The following is an 18,709-nucleotide window of genomic DNA, read 5'->3' on the forward strand; positions in this document are numbered from 1 at the left end:
AGTTTCATGGCACCATTACGGAGAATAGCTTTCAATTCCAGATTTTTATTCATTAATTTTTAATTAATTAATTGAATTTAATTCCACTAGCTGCCATATAGGACAGATGTTAGAGGTAGTTTCTTTACGCAGAGAGTAGTAGGGGCGTGGAACGCCCTGCCTGCAACAGTAGTAGACTCGCCAACTTTAAGGGCATTTAAGTGGTCATTGGATAGACATATGGATGTAAATGGAATAGTGTAGGTCAGATGATCGGCGCAACATCGAGGGCCGAAGGGCCTGTACTGCGCTGTAATATTCTATAGTGGGATTGGAACCCATGTCCCCAGTGCATTAGCCTGGGCCTCTGGATTACTAGTTCTGAGACTTTCCACTATGCCACTGCCTCTCTGTCTATGAATGCCTGCAGTCATTTAACTGGGTTGTGTTGGGCACTCCAAATAGAAACCAAATTCTGTCTCGTGTGCGCCTCCACCGAGGATTTCTGGGCAGCGTCACTGCCAATCGCATTCCCCGTTTCAGACCAATCGCATTCCCCGTTTCAGACCAACCGCATTCCCCGTTTCAGACCAACCGCATTCAGACCAATAGAAGCATCTCTCTTACTGTCCTGGCTGGGTTCCGCTGTCTCAGCCCCAGGTTGGGGAGATGTCTGAGACCTTTGTCTGGGGAGCAACTGATGACACAAATTATACACAAGGATCCCAAGAGTTGTTGGAAAATGTGCGTGCAAAGCTACAGGAAGGTGTCTGAGAGGACCCAATATGGTTTTATTAGTAACGTGATAACAGTGGAACAAAATATGTTAATAGTACTCTAGGTTTCTACTCTTCTCAAGGCAACCTCAGTGAAAATCTGCATTGGTGGAATAAAATACCATAAACTGGAGCAGAATTTTCAGAGATTGAGAAACCAGAAATCTCAGAGTTAAATGGCAAAATAGGAACTTGGCAATTTGCAAATGTCGAGACATTGGCATAAATTTGATATCATATACATGAGCTCAGTTTTCTGTGTACATATAATGCAATATATCAGTTAATGTTTGTATAATATGGCACTATTTACATGGCCACAAGTTACGCACAAAATGGGGAGCTTATAGCCCCCACTGGGGCTGGGCATGGAGGTGGGCGGGCGCTAAAAATAGCCCTGCCAGCGGTCATGCTGTTTCCCCGGCTTCATCCTGCCCCGGGTCATTTTCCCAGATGCAGGAACGGTGGGCGGCAGGGCTACCCGCGCACACTTGGCATGTAGCCGATTCATCTTGTTAAGGGCCACTTAAGGCCAATTGGGATTTTCCACTCAGTCTCCAGTTTCCTGGAGGCAGCAGGCGACACCTTAGCTACCTGGAGCGATCTCCTGGCAGCAGACTGGGGGAGTGGGTGGGTGCTGGTGGGGCAGCGCTCCAGGCAGGCCAGGAGACCCTCACTGACTAGGCGCAGCAGCAGCCACAGGCCGTGCTGTAGATGGGATTCCTCCCCCACAGATGGTGGGCACATTGCAAAGGACATACTTTTTAATTAAACTTTGAAAAGATTGGGGAGCGAGGGCACCCCCATTTTAAAGCATCCTCTCCCTCACTTATTGCCATGGCACCTTGCTGCTGCTTTCAAGCTCTGATTGGCCCTTCAGCTTTCAGAGCCCATCCCACCATCTTTAAGTCGACAGTAAGCCCGCCCTCTGGCCATTAATTGGCTGTTCCGGGGAAAATCACATTGAGTGGACTGTTTCCCACACAGTGTGGGCTTCTGACCCATTTGAGCCTGATGGCGGGATTCAGAAGCTCCCAGGGACAATCCTGCCTAAGGTGTATGAATTTCCACTGGGTGGGGGGTTCTGTATAATATTGTAATATGGCTGGGATACAAAGGGGTGGAAATTGTGCTCCAGTTACATCAAACTCTGGTTCGACCCCATCCAGAGTGACTGTGTTCAGTTCAGGGCACTGCACCTCAGGAAGGAGATATTGCCCTTGCAAGGGGATATGGACCTGTTGGGTCAAATGCCCTGTTTCTGTGCTGTAACTACTTTGTAATACTACATAATAACCTTAAAATTAGAGTTGGGCCGTTCAGGGTGATGTCAGGAAGCACTTCATCACACAAAGGGTAGGGAAAATCTGGAACTCTCTCCCCTAAAAAGCTGTTGAGGCCGGGGATCAATTGGAAATTTCAAACTTGAGATTGATCAATTTTTGTTGGGTAAGGAGGGATATGGAACCAAGGCGGCTAAAAGGAGTTCACAGCAAAAACAGATCAGCAAAGTCCCAAGTTTAGTCACCGATCTGTTGTTGGGTTAACTAGGTCAACATGTGTATGTTCTATACTCGAAGGAATACAAGCCTAGTCTGTGCTTGTCCACATCATTTAACCCTTTTAGCTCTGGTATCATTCGTGTGAATCCGAACTGTACCAAGGCCAATACATCCTTCCTGTGGTGCAGTGCCCAGAACTGAACGTAGTTACTCCAGAAATAAAAACAAGAAATGCCGGAAATACTCAGCAGGTCTGGCAGCATCTGTGGAGAGAGAAGCAGAGTTAACGTTTCAGGTCTGTGACCTTTCATCAGAACTCCAGATGTGGTCTAAACAGAGATTTATCCAACTGTAACAAAATTCCACCCATTTGTATTCCAGAAATATTACACAGCCTGTTGTATCATTCAATTAAATCATGGTTGATCTGCATCTTAGCTCCAAGAAAGTGCAGTACACTTTCTGACGGGTGCCTGTGGAGCACTGGATACCAAATATTAGTAAGGAATTCTGACGAGAGGTCATCGACCTGAAACGTGAACTCTGTTTCTCTCTCCACAGATGCTGCCAGACCTGCTGAGTATTTCCAGCATTCTCTGGATTAGGAAGGAGCTTCAGTTTCCTAACTGTACAACTACTTTCCGCCTGCATCTCATTTAGTCACTAGAAGCTATTATCTCTTATTTAGGGTTAGTGAGAAAGGAACAAAGAAAAATAAATTCCACCCATTTCCAACCCACCAAAACCAATCATTCCAGTTCAGATGATTTAATGTTTTGAAACCGGTTTCAATTAACCAGAATAACCCACCTCACCCAGGTGTTAATGTTTACAGGCACTCAAAGGTCACCGGCACTTGTTAGTCACTGGTAATGTAGGTTATACAACTGATGTCGATCAGCCAGTGTCCTGTCGTGACTGTTGTTTTTGTGTCTTCACACTATTCCCTCCAACAGCAGTGAAGAATTCTTCGGCTGATTAACCGTCTGACAGACCATGGTCATTACCATCTTTCTCTCAGCTGATGGGGGAGGGGGTTTAGTCCTATATGGTGGGAGGGGCTTTATGAGCTCTCACAGGCCATATGACGAGGGGGAAGGATCACCCACACCCATCAGACCCACTGGATGTCAACTTGGAATTCTGGGCTGGAGCTCCGGCCTACACTTGCTGTCAAAAGTGGAGTTCAAACCCGGGATCTTCTAACTCACAGGCCGGAATAGCTACCAGTGAGCTAATGGCTCAATCCCTTTAACTTTATTAAAACTCCTTTAGAATCATCGAATAGTTACAGCACAAAAGGAGGTCATTCAGCCCGTCCTGTCTGTGCTGGCTCCCTGCAATAACAACTCACCTGGTCCCAACTCCCCTGCCGTTTCCCCGTAGCCAGTAAATGTTTTCTCTTCAGCTAATTATCCAGTTCTCTTTTGAAGGCCTCATTTGAACCTGCCTTCACCAAGCTCTCCGGCAGTACATTCCAGATCCTAACCACTCGCTGGGTAAAAATGTTTTCCTCATGTCGTCTTTGCTTCTTTTGCCAATCACCTTAAACTGCTGTCCGCTGGATCCTTCCACCAATGGGAACAGTTTCTCCCTATCTACTCTGACCAGAATCCTCATGATTTTGAACACCTCGTTAAATGTCCTCTTAATCTTCTCTTCTCCAAGCAGAACAGCTTCTCCAATCTATCTGCATAACTGAAGTTCCTCATCCCTGGAACTATTCTCGTGAATCTTCTCTGCACCCTCTCTAATGCCTTAACATCTTTCCTGAAGTATGGTGCCCAGAATTGGACACAAAAGTCCAGTTGAGGCTGAGCCAGTGTTTTATCATAACTTCCTTGTGTTTGTACCCTAACAGAAACTCTATTTTACATAGAGTGCATAGACAAGGCAACACAGGAATAAAATTCTTCGAAAGGCATTCATACTGAAATATGCAATTATACAGCACCTCACATCTCGGAGAAATGTCCCAAAGCACTTCACAGCCAGTGAATCATGAAGTGAAGTCACCATTAAGTAGGCGAAATGTGACAGGCATTTTGTGCGATATAAGGTCTCACAAGCAGTAATACAACAAATGACCAGATAACTTGTTTCTGGTGGTGCTGGTTGAATGCAGATGGTTGGCCAGGACACCAGGAGAACTTCACTGATCTTTTTTGAAATTTATTTTTAAAAACACTTTTTGTTTTTGAACAGGTAGTTGGAGCCTAGCCCGTTTTAACATGGTCAGGGTGTTGAGGTGGCTGGAGAGGTGAGAAAGAATGTGAAGTGATGATTGAAGAGTTAAGAGGTGACGGAAGACGTGGGTGGAGTGATGGAATGCAAGAAAAGGACTTTTAAGTCTTTTGTACTTCGTGTCATAGAGTTACACAAAACAGAAACAGGCTCTTCGGCCCATCGTGTCCGTGCCGGCCATCAAGCACCTATCTATTCTAATCCCATTTTCCAGCACTTGGCCCGTAGCTTTGTATGCTATGGCGTTTCAAGTGCTCATATAAATACTACTTAAATGTTGTGAGGGTTCCTTCCTCTACCACCCCTTCAGGCAGTGTGTTCCAGATTCCAACCACCCTCTGGGTGAAAGAAATTTCCTCAAATCCTTTCTAAACCTCCTGCCCCTTACCTTAAATCTATGCCCCCTGGTTATTGACATCTCCGCTAAGGGAAAAAGTTTTTTCCCATCTATCCTATCTATGCCCCTCATAATTTTGTATACCTCAATCAGGTCCCCCAAAGCTTGGCTAGGAATGTAGCTTCATCTGAACAATCAGCAACTTTGACAGGGTCAGGGGAGGACAATAGGGAATGGGTGGACTGGGATCACAGAACCCTTATGTTTTGTTCGCTGCTGCTGAAAATTTACTGAAAACTTGTGACAGTTAATAAAAGAATGGCCTTATACTCAAAACAAAACATAGCCTTTTAGTGCAAAAACAAAATACTGCAGATGCTGAAAATCTGAAATAAAAACACCTAATAAAAAGCAGTTCTGATGAAAGGTCACTGACCTGAAACATTAACTCTGTTTCTCTCTCTACAGATGCTGCCAGACCTGCTGAGTATTTCCAGCACTTTGTTTTTCTCAGCTTTATTGTGTCTACATTTCAGCACAATCCCAAATCGGCCACTCAGAAACCAGACCCTCTGGTTCAGAAGCTGACAGGTGGTAACAACTAATAGATGGGACCTCTGGAAGGCTGACGTTCCATGAGCTGGTTCCTGATGCTGGCACCAAGTAACCTTGTGCCTTTTATCAGCGTGGTACACTCACAGAGCTAGGAGGGGCTTTATACCGTTCTAGTGTCACTTCAATGTCCAATCCTTAACAAGCTCAGTAAGTTTACTTTGGTGCTGCCACTGAATGTGTAAGATACACTGTGTCACCAGTTTACCCATGGTTGACTGTTTCAGCAGACTAGAGGGGGCTTTGTTTATTTGTTCTCAGGATGTGGATGATGGTGGCAAGGCCAGCATTTATTGCCCATCCTCTGCGGCCCTCAAGAAGCTGGTGGGTGGCCTTCTCCTTGAACCGCTGAGTGTGCTCCTGGCCATGGTGCTTTCACAGTGCTCTTTAATAGGGAGTTCCAGCATATACAACCAACATCACTAAAACAGAAGATCTGACCATTGCTGTTTGTGGGATCTTGCTGTGCTCAAATTGGCTGCTGTGTTTCCTACATTGCTACAGTGACGACACTTCAAAAGTACTTTTTGGCTGCAAAGCATTTCGCGATGTCCTGAAATAAAAGCAAAATCCTGCAGATGCTGGAAATCTGAAATAAAAACAAAAAAATGCTGGAATTGCTCAGCCGGTCTGGCAGCAGCTGTGGAGAGAGAAGCAGAGTTAACTGGCAGTTCTGATGAAAGGTCACTGATCTGAAACGTTAACTTTGCTTCACTCTCCACAGATGCTGCCTGAGCTGCTGAGTAATTCCAGCATTTTTTTGTGTTTATTTGGGATGTCCTGAGGTTGTGAAAGGCGCCATATAAATGCAAGTTCTTTCTTTCTATTGGCCTGATGACAATGAAGAAGCACAGGCCGTTTCCGTGTCAGTGTACGACTTGGAGAGGGAGAGGGAAGCGATGATATTTTACTGTGGGAATTACCCCAAAACTTGATCATATATGAACGCAACTAAATTCTTTCCTTCTTCATGAACATCTTTGCATGAACACTTGTTAGCAAACAGCATGTGCTTATATACCATGTCTATATTCAGCACCCTTCTCTGCTGGTCTTTCTCTTATGGTTTCTCTGTCTCCCCCTCTCTGCCTCTCCCTCTAACCCTCTCTCTCTCTGCCTCTCCCTCTAACCCTCTCTCTCTCTGCCTCTCCCTCTAACCCTCTCTCTCTCTGCCTCTCCCTCTAACCCTCTTTCTCTCTGCCTCTCCCTCTAACCCCCTCTCTGTTTTTCTCTCTCTAACCCTCTTTTGCTTCCTAACTAACCCCCCTCTCCCTCTTTTTCACCCCGTCTCCTTATGCTCTTTTTCTTTCCCTGTCTAACCCTCTCTCTCTCTGCCTCTCCCTCTCCCTCTAACTCTCTCTCTCTCTGCCCCTCCCTCTCCCTCTAACCCTCTCTCTCTCTGTCTCATGGATATAGAAAAATAAAAGATTTTCAACTGGCCACAAACACATTACAAAATAAAGAAGCAATTTAAAGTTTCACTTCCAGAATTTTGCTCATCACCATCAAACACGATTCACAATAGACAGCTTGGCCAATGCAACCTGGTAAATAGGCAGTCTTCAGCTGTCTAGATCCCAAGCTCTGGAATTCGCTCCCTAAACCTCTCCGAATCTCTACCTCTCTCTTCTCCTTTAAGACGCTTCTTAAAGCCTGCTTCTTTGGCCAAGCTTTTGGTCACCGGACCTAATTTTTTTTATGTGGCTCAGCGTGAAATTTTGTTTGATAACACTCCTGTGAACCACCTTGGGGCGTTCTATTACGCTACATAAATGCAAGTTATTGTTGTGGAATAGTTCACCAGTTTGGCATGCTCGACGTGGTTACAGATGTCATTATTTTGAACAAACCGACCATCAATCATTGACATGCTGCACTCTCATGGCTGTTGAATTGCTTGACCTTGATCCAGGCATTTTTATTTTAAAGCTGGTCATGTGTCCTTCAACACCCGAGGGACAGACATGCGGCCTGCACCCGAGGGACGGACATGCGGCCTGCAACCGAGGGACGGACATGCGGCCTGCAACCGAGGGACGGACATGCGGCCTGCAACCGAGGGACGGACATGCGGCCTGCCCCCGAGGGACGGACATGCGGCCTGCACCCGAGGGACGGACATGCGGCCTGCCCCCGAGGGACGGACATGCGGCCTGCCCCCGAGGGACGGACATGCGGCCTGCCCCCGAGGGACGGACATGCGGCCTGCCCCCGAGGGACGGACATGCGGCCTGCCCCCGAGGGACGGACATGCGGCCTGCCCCCGAGGGACGGACATCCTGCCTGCACCCGAGGGACGGACATGCGGCCTGCACCCGAGGGACGGACATGCGGCCTGCACCCGAGGGACGGATATCCTGCCTGCCCCCGAGGGACGGACATGCGGCCTGCACCCGAGGGACGGACATGCGGCCTGCACCCGAGGGACGGACATGCGGCCTGCACCCGAGGGATGGACATCCTGCCTGCACCCGAGGGATGGACATGCGGCCTGCACCCGAGGGATGGACATGCGGCCTGCACCCGAGGAATGGACATGCGGCCTGCACCCGAGGGATGGACATCCTGCCTGCCCCCGAGGGATGGGCATGCGGCCTGCCCCCGAGGGATGGACATGCGGCCTACACCAGAGGGATGGACATGCGGCCTACACCCGAGGGATGGACATGCGGCCTGCCCCCGAGGGATGGACATGCGGCCTGCACCCGAGGGATGGACATCCTGCCTGCACCCGAGGGATGGACATCCTGCCTGCACCCGAGGGATGGACATCCTGCCTGCACCCGAGGGATGGACATGCGGCCTGCACCCGAGGGATGGACATGCGGCCTGCACCCGAGGGATGGACATCCTGCCTGCACCCGAGGGATGGACATCCTGCCTGCACCCGAGGGACGGACATCCTGCCTGCACCCGAGGGACGGACATGCGGCCTACACCCGAGGGACGGACATGCGGCCTACACCCGAGGGACGGACATGCGGCCTACACCCGAGGGATGGACATGCGGCCTACAACATGAGACGGTGTGCCTCAGGTTCGATCTACCTGACTGTGACAGTGCTGCTTGGAGTTTAGAGATTGAGAAGTTGTGGTTTCACTCGAATGACAGAGTACAGGATGAGAGGCATCACGTGTAGAAATCTAAGACAGGAGTGAACATACAGCAGGAAAAATGAGAACAGAACAACGGGTGATCTTTAAAGGAGGAGATGTTTCAGATACAGGCTAGGTACATTCCAACAAGGGCGAAAGGTAGTGGAGCCAAAGCCAGAGCACCTTGGATGACAATGGACAGAGAATATGAAGAAACAAAAAAAAAAAGAGGGTGTATGATATATGCCCGGTGAATTCATCAAGTGAGAACCAGGTCAAATATAATAAGTTGAGAGGGGAAGTGAGGAGGAAAGTAAAACTGGCAGAGGGAGAATATGGGAATAGAATGGCAGTTAACATAAAAGGGAACCAAAAAATCTTCTACCAGCATGTAAATAATAAGCGAGTAATAAGAGGCAGGCTGGGGCCTACTTAGGGACAGAGAGGGTGATATATGCTTAGAGGTGCAGGACAAAGCTAGAATACTTAATGAGTACTTTATATCGGTGTTTACTAAGGAAGAGGATGCTGACAAAATATAGGTAAAAGTTGAGATGGTAGAGGTAATGGATAGGGTGAAAATTGATAGACAGGATGTACTGGAAAGGCTGGCTATGCTTAGCGTGGATAAGTCACCTGGTCCGGATTGCTTACATCCCAGCTTGATAAAGGAATTGGGAATGGAGATAGTAGACAACACTGCCATAATCTTCCAATCTTCCCTGGATACGGGGGGAGGTACAAGAGGATTGGAGAGCAGCAAATGCGACACCATTATTCAAGAAAGGGTGTAAGGACAGTCCTAGAAACTAAAGGCCAGTCAGTTTAACATCAGTGGTGGGTAATGTTTCAGAAACAATTATCAGGGGGAAAAAAATCAACAGGCACTTGGAGAGGTTTGAGTTAATTAAGGAGAGGCAGCACGGATTTGTGTTTGAATAATCGCATTGAATTTTTTGATGAAGTAACAGAGAAGGTTGATGAGGGGAATTCGGTGGATGTTGTCCAGATGGATTTTAAGAAAGCTTTTCACAAAGTACCACATAAAAGGCTGGTTAACAAAATTGAGGCTCATGGAATAGGTGGGCCAGGATCAGCTTGGATTAAAAATTTGGTTTTTTTTTTTTTTCTTTTTTTGCGAGGAGCAGCCTTGATAGAACGGGGTGCGGAGCGGACTTTCAGCTGAGCGGTCAATTTCAGTAAGTTACAAGTTAATCCCTTTTTTGTTTCGGAGGACCGGGGACTGCTGGGTAGGGGAAAACTATTTATTTGGGCAGTTTTAAAATCTTTGTCTTTTGCGAGGAGCAGCCTTGATAGAACGGGGTGCGGAGCGGACTTTCAGCTGAGCGGTCAATTTCAGTAAGTTACAAGTTAATCCCTTTTTTGTTTCGGAGGACCGGGGACTGCTGGGTAGGGGAAAACTATTTATTTGGGCAGTGGCAGTACCCGAGACACTACACGTGTAGTGTCTCCCACCCACCCTCCTCCTCTAACCAAAAAAAAAAGGACTCTAGGGTGTTGATAAGGTAAGCTTTTTATTTAAAACTTCAGTCCGTCGGATTGCTAAGCGAACAAGTTTTGACTTTTTTTTTCGTTTGGTTTTTCAGTAGATTTATTGGGAATCTAGAATAGTGGGAATGGAGGTAAAGGCAGTTGTATGTTCCTCCTGCAGAATGTGGGAGGTAGGGGTCGCCAAGAGTGTCCCTGCTGACTGCATCTGCGGGAAGTGCACCCAACTCCAGCTCCTCGCAGACCGCGTTAGGGAACTGGAGCTGGAGCTGGATGAACTTCGGATCATTCGGGAGGCGGAGGGGATTATTGACAGGAGTTATAGGGAGGCAGTCACACCTCAGGTAAAAGAAGTAGGTAGATGGGTTACCGTCAGGGGAAGGAAAGGGAACCAGCAGGCAGTGCAGGGATCCCCTGTGGCCGTTTCCCTCAACAACAGGTATACCGTTTTGGATACTGTTGGGGGGGACGACTTACCAGGGGTAAGCAATGGGGTGCAGGTCTCTGGCACAGAGTCTGTCCCTGTTGCTCAGAAGGGAAAAGGGAAGAGGAGCAGAGCATTAGTCATTGGGGACTCCATAGTTAGGGGAACAGATAGGAGGTTCTGTGGGAACGAGAGAGACTCACGGTTGGTGTGTTGCCTCCCAGGTGCCAGGGTACGTGATGTCTCCGATCGTGTTTTTGGGATCCTTAAGGGGGAGGGGGAGCACCCCCAAGTCGTGGTCCACATAGGCACCAACGACATAGGTAGGAAGAGAGATGGGGATTTAAGGCAGAAATTCTGGGAGCTAGGGTGGAAGCTTAGAGCGAGAACAACCAGAGTTGTTATCTCTGGGTTGTTGCCTGTGCCACGTGCTAGCGAAGAGAGGAATAGGGAGAGAGAGGAGTTGAACACGTGGCTGCAGGGATGGTGTAGGAGGGAGGGTTTTGGTTTCCTGGATAATTGGGGCTCTTTCTGGGGTAGGTGGGACCTCTACAAACAGGATGGTCTTCACCTGAACCAGAGGGGTACCAATATCCTGGGGGGGAGATTTGTTAGTGCTCTTCGGGGGGGTTTAAACTAAATCAGCAGGGGAATGGGAACCTAAATTGCAGTGCCAGTGTACAGGCTGTTGAGAGTAGTGAGGTAGGGGATAAGGTTACAGGGACGCAAGAGGGCACTGGCAAGCAAGAACTTGGTTTAAAGTGTGTCTACTTCAACGCCAGGAGCATCCGGAATAAGGTGGGTGAGCTTGCAGCATGGGTTGGTACCTGGGATCCTGATGTTGTGGCCATTTCGGAGACATGGGTAGAGCAGGGGCAGGAATGGATGTTGCAGGTTCCGGGATTTAGATGTTTCAGAAAGAACAGAGAAGAGGGTAAAAGAGGGGGGGGTGTGGCATTGTTAATCAAGGAAAGTATTACAGCGGCAGAAAGGACGTTTGAGGACTCGTCTACTGAGGTAGTCTGGGCCGAGGTTAGAAACAGGAGAGGAGAGGTCACCCTGTTGGGAGTTTTCTATAGACCTCCGAATAGTTCCAGAGATGTAGAGGAAAGGATAGCGAAGATGATTCTCGACAGGGGCGAGAGTAACAGGGTAGTGGTTATGGGGGACTTTAACTTTCCAAATATTGACTGGAAATACTATAGTTCGAGTACTTTAGATGGGTCTGTTTTTGTCCAGTGTGTGCAGGAGGGTTTTCTGACACAGTATGTGGACAGGCCAACCAGGGGCGATGCCACATTGGATTTGGTACTGGGTAATGAACCCGGCCAGGTGTTTGATTTAGATGTAGGTGAGCACTTTGGCGATAGTGATCACAATTCGGTTAGGTTTACCTTAGCGATGGGCAGGGACAGGTATATACCGCAGGGCAAGAATTATAGCTGGGGGAAAGGAAATTATGACGCGATTAGGCAAGATTTAGGATGTGTAGGATGGGGAAGGAAACTGCAGGGGATGGGCACAAACGAAATGTGGAGCTTATTCAAGGAGCAGCTAATGCGTGTCCTTGATAAGTATGTACCTGTCAGGCAGGGAGGAAGTTGTCGAGCAAGGGAGCCGTGGTTTACTCAAGAAGTTGAAGCGCTTGTCAAGAGGAAGAGGGCGGCTTATGTTAGGATGAGACGTGAAGGCTCAGTTAGGGCGCTTGAGAGTTACAAGCTAGCCAGGAAGGATCTAAAGGGAGGGCTAAGAAGAGCAAGGAGAGGACACGAGAAGTCATTGGCGGATAGGATCAAAGAAAACCCTAAGGCTTTCTATAGGTATATCAGGAATAAACGAATGATAAGAGTTAGAACAGGGCCAATCAAGGATAGTAGTGGGAAGTTGTGTGCGGAATCAGAGGAGATAGGGGAAGCGTTAAATGAATATTTTTCGTCAGTATTTACAGTAGAGAAAGAAAATGTTGCCGAGGAGATTACTGAGATACAGCCTACTAGGCTAGATGGGATTGAGATTCACAAGGAGGAGGTGTTAGCAATTTTGGAAAGAGTGAAAATAGATAAGTCCCCTGGGCCAGATGGGATTTATCCTAGGATTCTCTGGGAAGCCAGGGAGGAGATTGCAGAGCCGTTGTTGTTGATCTTTAAGTCGTCATTGTCGACAGGAGTAGTGCCGGAGGACTGGAGGATAGCAAATGTTGTCCCCTTGTTCAAGAAGGGGAGTAGAGACAGCCCTGGTAATTATAGACCTGTGAGCCTTACTTCGGTTGTGGGTAAAATGTTGGAAAAGGTTATAAGAGACAGGATTTATAATCATCTTGAAAAGAATAAGTTCATTTGCGATAGTCAGCACGGTTTTGTGAAAGGTAGGTCGTGCCTCACAAACCTTATTGAGTTTTTCGAGAAGGTGACCAAACAGGTGGATGAGGGTAAAGCCGTTGATGTGGTGTATATGGATTTCAGTAAGGCGTTTGATAAGGTTCCCCACGGTAGGCTATTGCAGAAAATACGCAAGTATGGGGTTGAAGGTGATTTAGAGCTTTGGATCAGAAATTGGCTAGCTGAAAGAAGACAGAGGGTGGTGGTTGATGGCAAATGTTCATCCTGGAGTTTAGTTACTAGTGGTGTACCGCAAGGTTCTGTTTTGGGGCCACTGCTGTTTGTCATTTTTATAAACGACCTGGATGAGGGTGTAGAAGGGTGGGTTAGTAAATTTGCGGATGACACTAAGGTCGGTGGAGTTGTGAATAGTGTCGAAGGGTGTTGTAGGGTACAGAGGGACATAGATAGGCTGCAGAGCTGGGCTGAGAGATGGCAAATGGAGTTTAATGCGGAGAAGTGTGAGGTGATTCACTTTGGAAGGAGTAACAGCAATGCAGAGTACTGGGCTAATGGGAAGATTCTTGGTAGTGTAGATGAGCAGAGAGATCTTGGTATCCAGGTACATAAATCCCTGAAAGTTGCTACCCAGGTTAATAGGGCTGTTAAGAAGGCTTATGGTGTGTTAGCCTTTATTAGTAGGGGGATCGAGTTTCAGAGCCACGGGGTCATGATGCAGCTGTACAAAACTCTGGTGAGGCCGCACCTGGAGTATTGCGTGCAGTTCTGGTCACCGCATTATAGGAAGGATGTCGAAGCTTTGGAAAGGGTGCAGAGGAGATTTACTAGGATGTTGCCTGGTATGGAAGGAAGGTCTTACGAGGAAAGGCTGAGGGACTTGGGGTTGTTTTCGTTAGAGAGAAGGAGGAGGAGAGGTGACTTAATAGAGACATACAAGATAATCAGAGGGTTAGATAGGGTGGATAGTGAGAGTCTTTTTCCTCGGATGAGGATGGCAAACACGAGGGGACATAGCTTTAAGTTGAGGGGTGAAAGATATAGGACAGATGTCAGAGGTAGTTTCTTTACGCAGAGAGTAGTAGGGGCGTGGAACGCCCTGCCTGCAACAGTAGTAGACTCGCCAACTTTAAGGGCATTTAAGTGGTCATTGGATAGACATATGGATGTAAATGGAATAGTGTAGGTCAGATGATCGGCGCAACATCGAGGGCCGAAGGGCCTGTACTGCGCTGTAATATTCTAATTCTAACAGCGAGTCATGGTAAATGGCTGTTTCTCAGACTGAAGGATGGTAAGCAGTGGTGTTCCCAAAGGGTCAGTGTTGTGACCACTGTTTTTAATCAATATAAATGACTTGGATATTGGAATACAGAGTAGAATTTCAAAATTTGCCGATGATACCAAACTTGGAGGTGTGGCAGACAGTGAGGACGATATAAATTAACTGCAACAGGACATCGATAAGCTCACAGAATGGGCAGACAAGTGGCAGATGGAATTTAATACAGAGAAGTGTGAAGTGCTGCATTTGGCAGAAGGGATAGGGTGAAGCCATATAGACTCAATGGCACAGTTCTAAAGAGTGTGCATGGACAGAGGGACCTGGGGGGTACGTGTGCATCGATCTTTGAATGTGGTCGGTCATATTGAGATCGTCATTGGCAAAGCATATGGATCTTGGGCTTCATAAATAGGGGTACTGAGTACAAACGCAAGGCAGTTATGCTGAACCTTTATAAAGTGTTGGTTAGGCTCCAACTAGAGTATTGCATCCAGTTCTGGTCACCACACTTTAGGAAGGATGTGAGGGTCCTTGAGAGGCTGCAGTGGAGATTTACCAGAATGGTTCCAGGGATGGAGGATTTTAGTTACAAGGTTAGGTTGGAGAAGCTGGGGTTGTTCTCCTTGGAGCAAAGGAAATTGTGGTGAGATTTGATCGAGGTGTACAAGATTCTGACAGGTTTGGATAAGGTAGACAAAGAAAAGCTGATGGTACAAGAACTAAGGGATACAGATTTAAGGTTCTGGGAAGTGATGCAGAATAAATGAGAGGAGGAACTTTTTTTATGTAGCGAGTGGTAATGACCCGGAACTTGCTGCTATGAAGGTGGTGGAAGCAAAGACAATGAATAATCTCAAAAGAAAGTTGGAAGGGCACTTGAGGGAAATAAACTTGCAGGGCTAAGGGGATAGAGCGAGGGAGTGGGACTGACTGGACTGCTCCTCGGAGGGCTGGCATGGATTTGGTGCGTCTCATCCTGTGCCGTAATGACTCTATGACACTCATGGCTTCTGTAATATAAGTATTTTCAGACACTCCAATTTGACTTAATTCGCAAACCTGTCTCATTTCATTTTTCCGGCGTTATCATTAAATTAAAAATCTTTCTTGAAGATTGAGGGACTCCAGTTACATGGAGAGACTGGAGACGCTGAATCTGTTCTCCTTACAGCAGAGAAAGCTAAGGAGAGATTTAATAGCAGTTAAAAATTATGAAATGTTTTGATAGCATAAATGAGGAGAAACTGTTTCCAGTGGCAGGCGGGTCGGTAACCAGAGAGACACAGATTTAAGATAATTGGAAATAGAACCAGGGGAGAGATGAGAAAACATTGTTTTTACACACCGTGAGTTGTTGTGATCTGGAACGTGCTGCCTGAAAGGGCAGTGGAAGCAGATTCAGTGATGGATTTTAGATGGGATTGAATAACTGCTTGAGAAAAGGATACATTTTAGTGATATGGGGAAAGAGAAGGGATCGTGGGACTAATTGGATAGCTCTTTCAAAGAGCCGGCACAGTCATGATGGGCTGAATGGCCTCCTTCTGTGCTATATCAATCTAAGATCCTTGACACAACAAACCTGGAATTGTGTATCTTGGAGCGAATCATTTTACGGATAAGAATAACAAATATGTGTTCGGTAAAGTGGCAAATGTTTCTTTAAATAAATTTGTAAATTTGTTCAGGGGATGTGGGTGACACCGGCAAGCCTGGCAATTTATTGGCTGTGCTCTGAGTAGGTGGTGATCCTTCAGCTTGAACCATATTATTGTAGACACATCAGCAACTATAAAGTGTAGGCCGGACCCAGCAGGACAGGCAGCTTCCTTTCGCTGATGTTTCAGTTTTTCTTTCAGACATTTTTCTCCTGAGGCACAAGTTACCAGATTAATCGAAATCAGTTTCACTATTTACCATAATGGGATTGGAAGTCAGAACCTTTGGGCTGCTCATCCAACAGCGCAAACCGCTACACAACTATTTTCAAACACATAACAACTACAGGTAAACAAAATAATGGAATCTGGATCAACGGAATTTAAAAACACCCAACTTCAACAGAAAGAGAAATAAAATGTGCCAATGAAATGTCACATCCACAGAAAGTTTCCTCTAATTGGGGAGGATTCAAGTAGCCATTCTTCCCATCACAACAGACATTCTTGAACCTTATCACAGAAACCACCCAAAGTGTTTCACGTTCATCAAATTCCAATGACTTTTTTTTATTCGTTCATGGGATGTGGGCATGGCTGATGTGGATTGGGTTGAGCGCTGTCCACAGTCTTTGCGGGAGGTCAAAGTCAAGGACTTCTGCTGTTGGATCAATGGTGAGGTGTCAGTTCTTTATGCTGCTTTCATTCTCTGATTCCAGTCATCTGGATAGTGAGTTGATACAAGATGGATATGGAGAGTCCCCGTGTGTGTGCTAGTTCATTGAGCAATCTCCAGCTAATGTCAGTGAGAAGACAATCATGAGATAAACGGCCAGCTCATGGGTCTTTGATGGGGAGAGTTGCGGGATAGCGTTGGCCAGGACACCAGGAGAGTTCCTCTCTCTTCAAATAGGAGGATCTTTAACATGAACCTAACCAAGTTTAATGTCTCCTTTAGTCCTGCATGAGAGTGAAATGCCAGCCTGGATTAAGTGCTCAAGTATCTGGAGTGGGGTTAGAATCCATGGTCTTCTGACTGAGAAGCAAGAGCACTATCCATTTAGACAAAGAGACATCATTCTTTCTTTTTGAAGACTACATGTTTTAATCATTTAAAAGGAAGGTAATTTCACAATACCGTGTCTGAAAGGACAAAAAGGATACTAAGGCAGTGGAGAAGGTGCAAAAAGGATATTCAAGGATGACAGCAGAACGTCGAGGATACAACTAACAGGTAAGATTGAACAGGCTGGGGCTCTTTTCTCTAGAAAAGAGAAGACACTGGGGTGACTTGATAGAGGCCTTTAAAATTATGAAAGGATTTGATAGGGTTGATGTAGAGATGTTGTTTCCACTTGTGGGGGAGACCAGACCAGGGGCCATCAATATAAGATAGTCAGTAATAAATTCAATAGGGAGTGGTTAGATTGTGGAACTTGCTACCACATGGAGTGATTGAGACAAACAGCATAGAGACATTTAAGGGAAAGCTTGATGAACACGAGAGTGAAAGGAATAGAAGGATATGCTGGTATTGACCAAGTTGTGCAATTTCATTGATAGGGCAAATTGTACATGGAGGGAAGGGCTGTTTCTCACTCCGTGCTTAGCTGTGCCAACTTATTAACTTATTCTTGGACTTCTCCTTGACTTTTCTGCATGGTCACAAAGTCTGACATGTGGTGGAACACTCACCTCCGTTCCAGCCTTGACCGGACTACTGGATTGGTCCTTTCTGCTTAATAGCATCTTTTCCAAGTTAATGGCTGCCGCCTGCACACTGCGTATCTGATCTCAGAGGATAAAGGTCACAGGGGCCGGAAAGGAAACAGGAGCAAGAGAGAGAGAAGAAAGACCAGAGAAAAAAGGCCAAGATAGTTAGAGAGAAAATACAAAGCACAAGATCTGGACTAACAATTCCCAGAGCAAAAACAAGGTAATGAGCAGGATTCACTGTTGACCATATTAGCTGACAGAACACTTAACATCTCCATATGATAATTCTGTTTGCTATCTTAACGAAAGTGTTAAAATCTGCTTAACCTTAAACACGCAGCCCCTAAAATGTATATAACCAGAGCGAGAAAGGAGGAGAAATTTATTTACACAGTGAGTTGTTGTGATCTGGAATACGCTGCCTGAAAGGGCAGTGGAAGCAGATTCAAAAGGAACTTTCAAAAAGGAACTGGATAAATAATTGACAAAGAATAATTTGTAGGGCTACAGGGAAAAGAGTAGGGGGAGTGATACTATTTGGATAACTTTTTCAAAGAGCTGGCCTAGGCATGGTGGGCCAAATGGCCTACCCCTGTGCTGTACAATTCTGTGCTTCTCTAATTTCCTTTCGCTATTATAGGAGGAGCTGAAAGACATTAATTAACAACTGATTTGAAAATGTTCCACTTTTCATGCATAAACCCACTGTATTTTTTTTTCTTGATTTTAGACACTAAAAGGAGAGCTTAAAAGTTGCACACAACGTCACTTAGCATCGGTAGCACAAGGCCTTAGCAAGGCAATACCTGTGTCGGAGAATCGGCTGGGTGAGCCATGGCAGACAATGAAGAGGAAGCAGAGTCATGGGTGGAGCGAGAAGTATTGGAGACAGAATGGGATGAGCTTGTGTCGGACAGAATCGACTGTTAGGGTCAGCGTTGAAACACATGATTGAAATGTAGAAGAAATAGCCCAGGAAAAACAAAACAACAAGAGCAAAGCTGAATAAGCATTGTGTTAACAGAATGACGCGAAAAGCAAGTGAGGGTTAATTAGAGCACGGGAATTCCGAGTGGGAGCAGTGCTTGAATTGAGCATGAGTTTAATTCAGGATTTCAACACCGATTCTCTGCCCAATGCTCCTTCCTAGTGCAGCTCCCACTGGGAGCAATGAATTTACCCAATAGAATTATTCGATAAATGATGAATGACTGATGAACACAGTTATCTCTATC

At 46.4% G+C, this 18,709-nt stretch overlaps 1 protein-coding gene across 8 annotated transcripts in view; it reads right to left on the minus strand.

Annotated features, from left to right (window-relative positions):
- The window catches only part of LOC137377198 (F-actin-monooxygenase mical2-like), a 324,020-nt gene that overhangs the window by 112,455 nt on the left and 192,856 nt on the right, over window positions 1-18,709 (minus strand). The window contains exons 20-22 of one of the 8 annotated variants that reach the window (XM_068046689.1): window positions 18,281-18,397; window positions 17,454-17,546; window positions 8,499-8,594 (exon numbers count right to left, since the gene is read on the minus strand). The exons of the other annotated variants lie outside the window; for them this stretch is intronic. Coding sequence (XP_067902790.1) covers window positions 8,499-8,594; window positions 17,454-17,546; window positions 18,281-18,397 — 306 coding nt within the window. The remainder of the gene's footprint in view (window positions 1-8,498; window positions 8,595-17,453; window positions 17,547-18,280; window positions 18,398-18,709) is intronic. 8 annotated transcript variants of the gene reach the window in all.

The sequence above is a fragment of the Heterodontus francisci genome, chromosome 14 (genome assembly GCF_036365525.1).
Source record: "Heterodontus francisci isolate sHetFra1 chromosome 14, sHetFra1.hap1, whole genome shotgun sequence".
Taxonomy (NCBI): Eukaryota; Metazoa; Chordata; class Chondrichthyes; order Heterodontiformes; family Heterodontidae; genus Heterodontus; species Heterodontus francisci.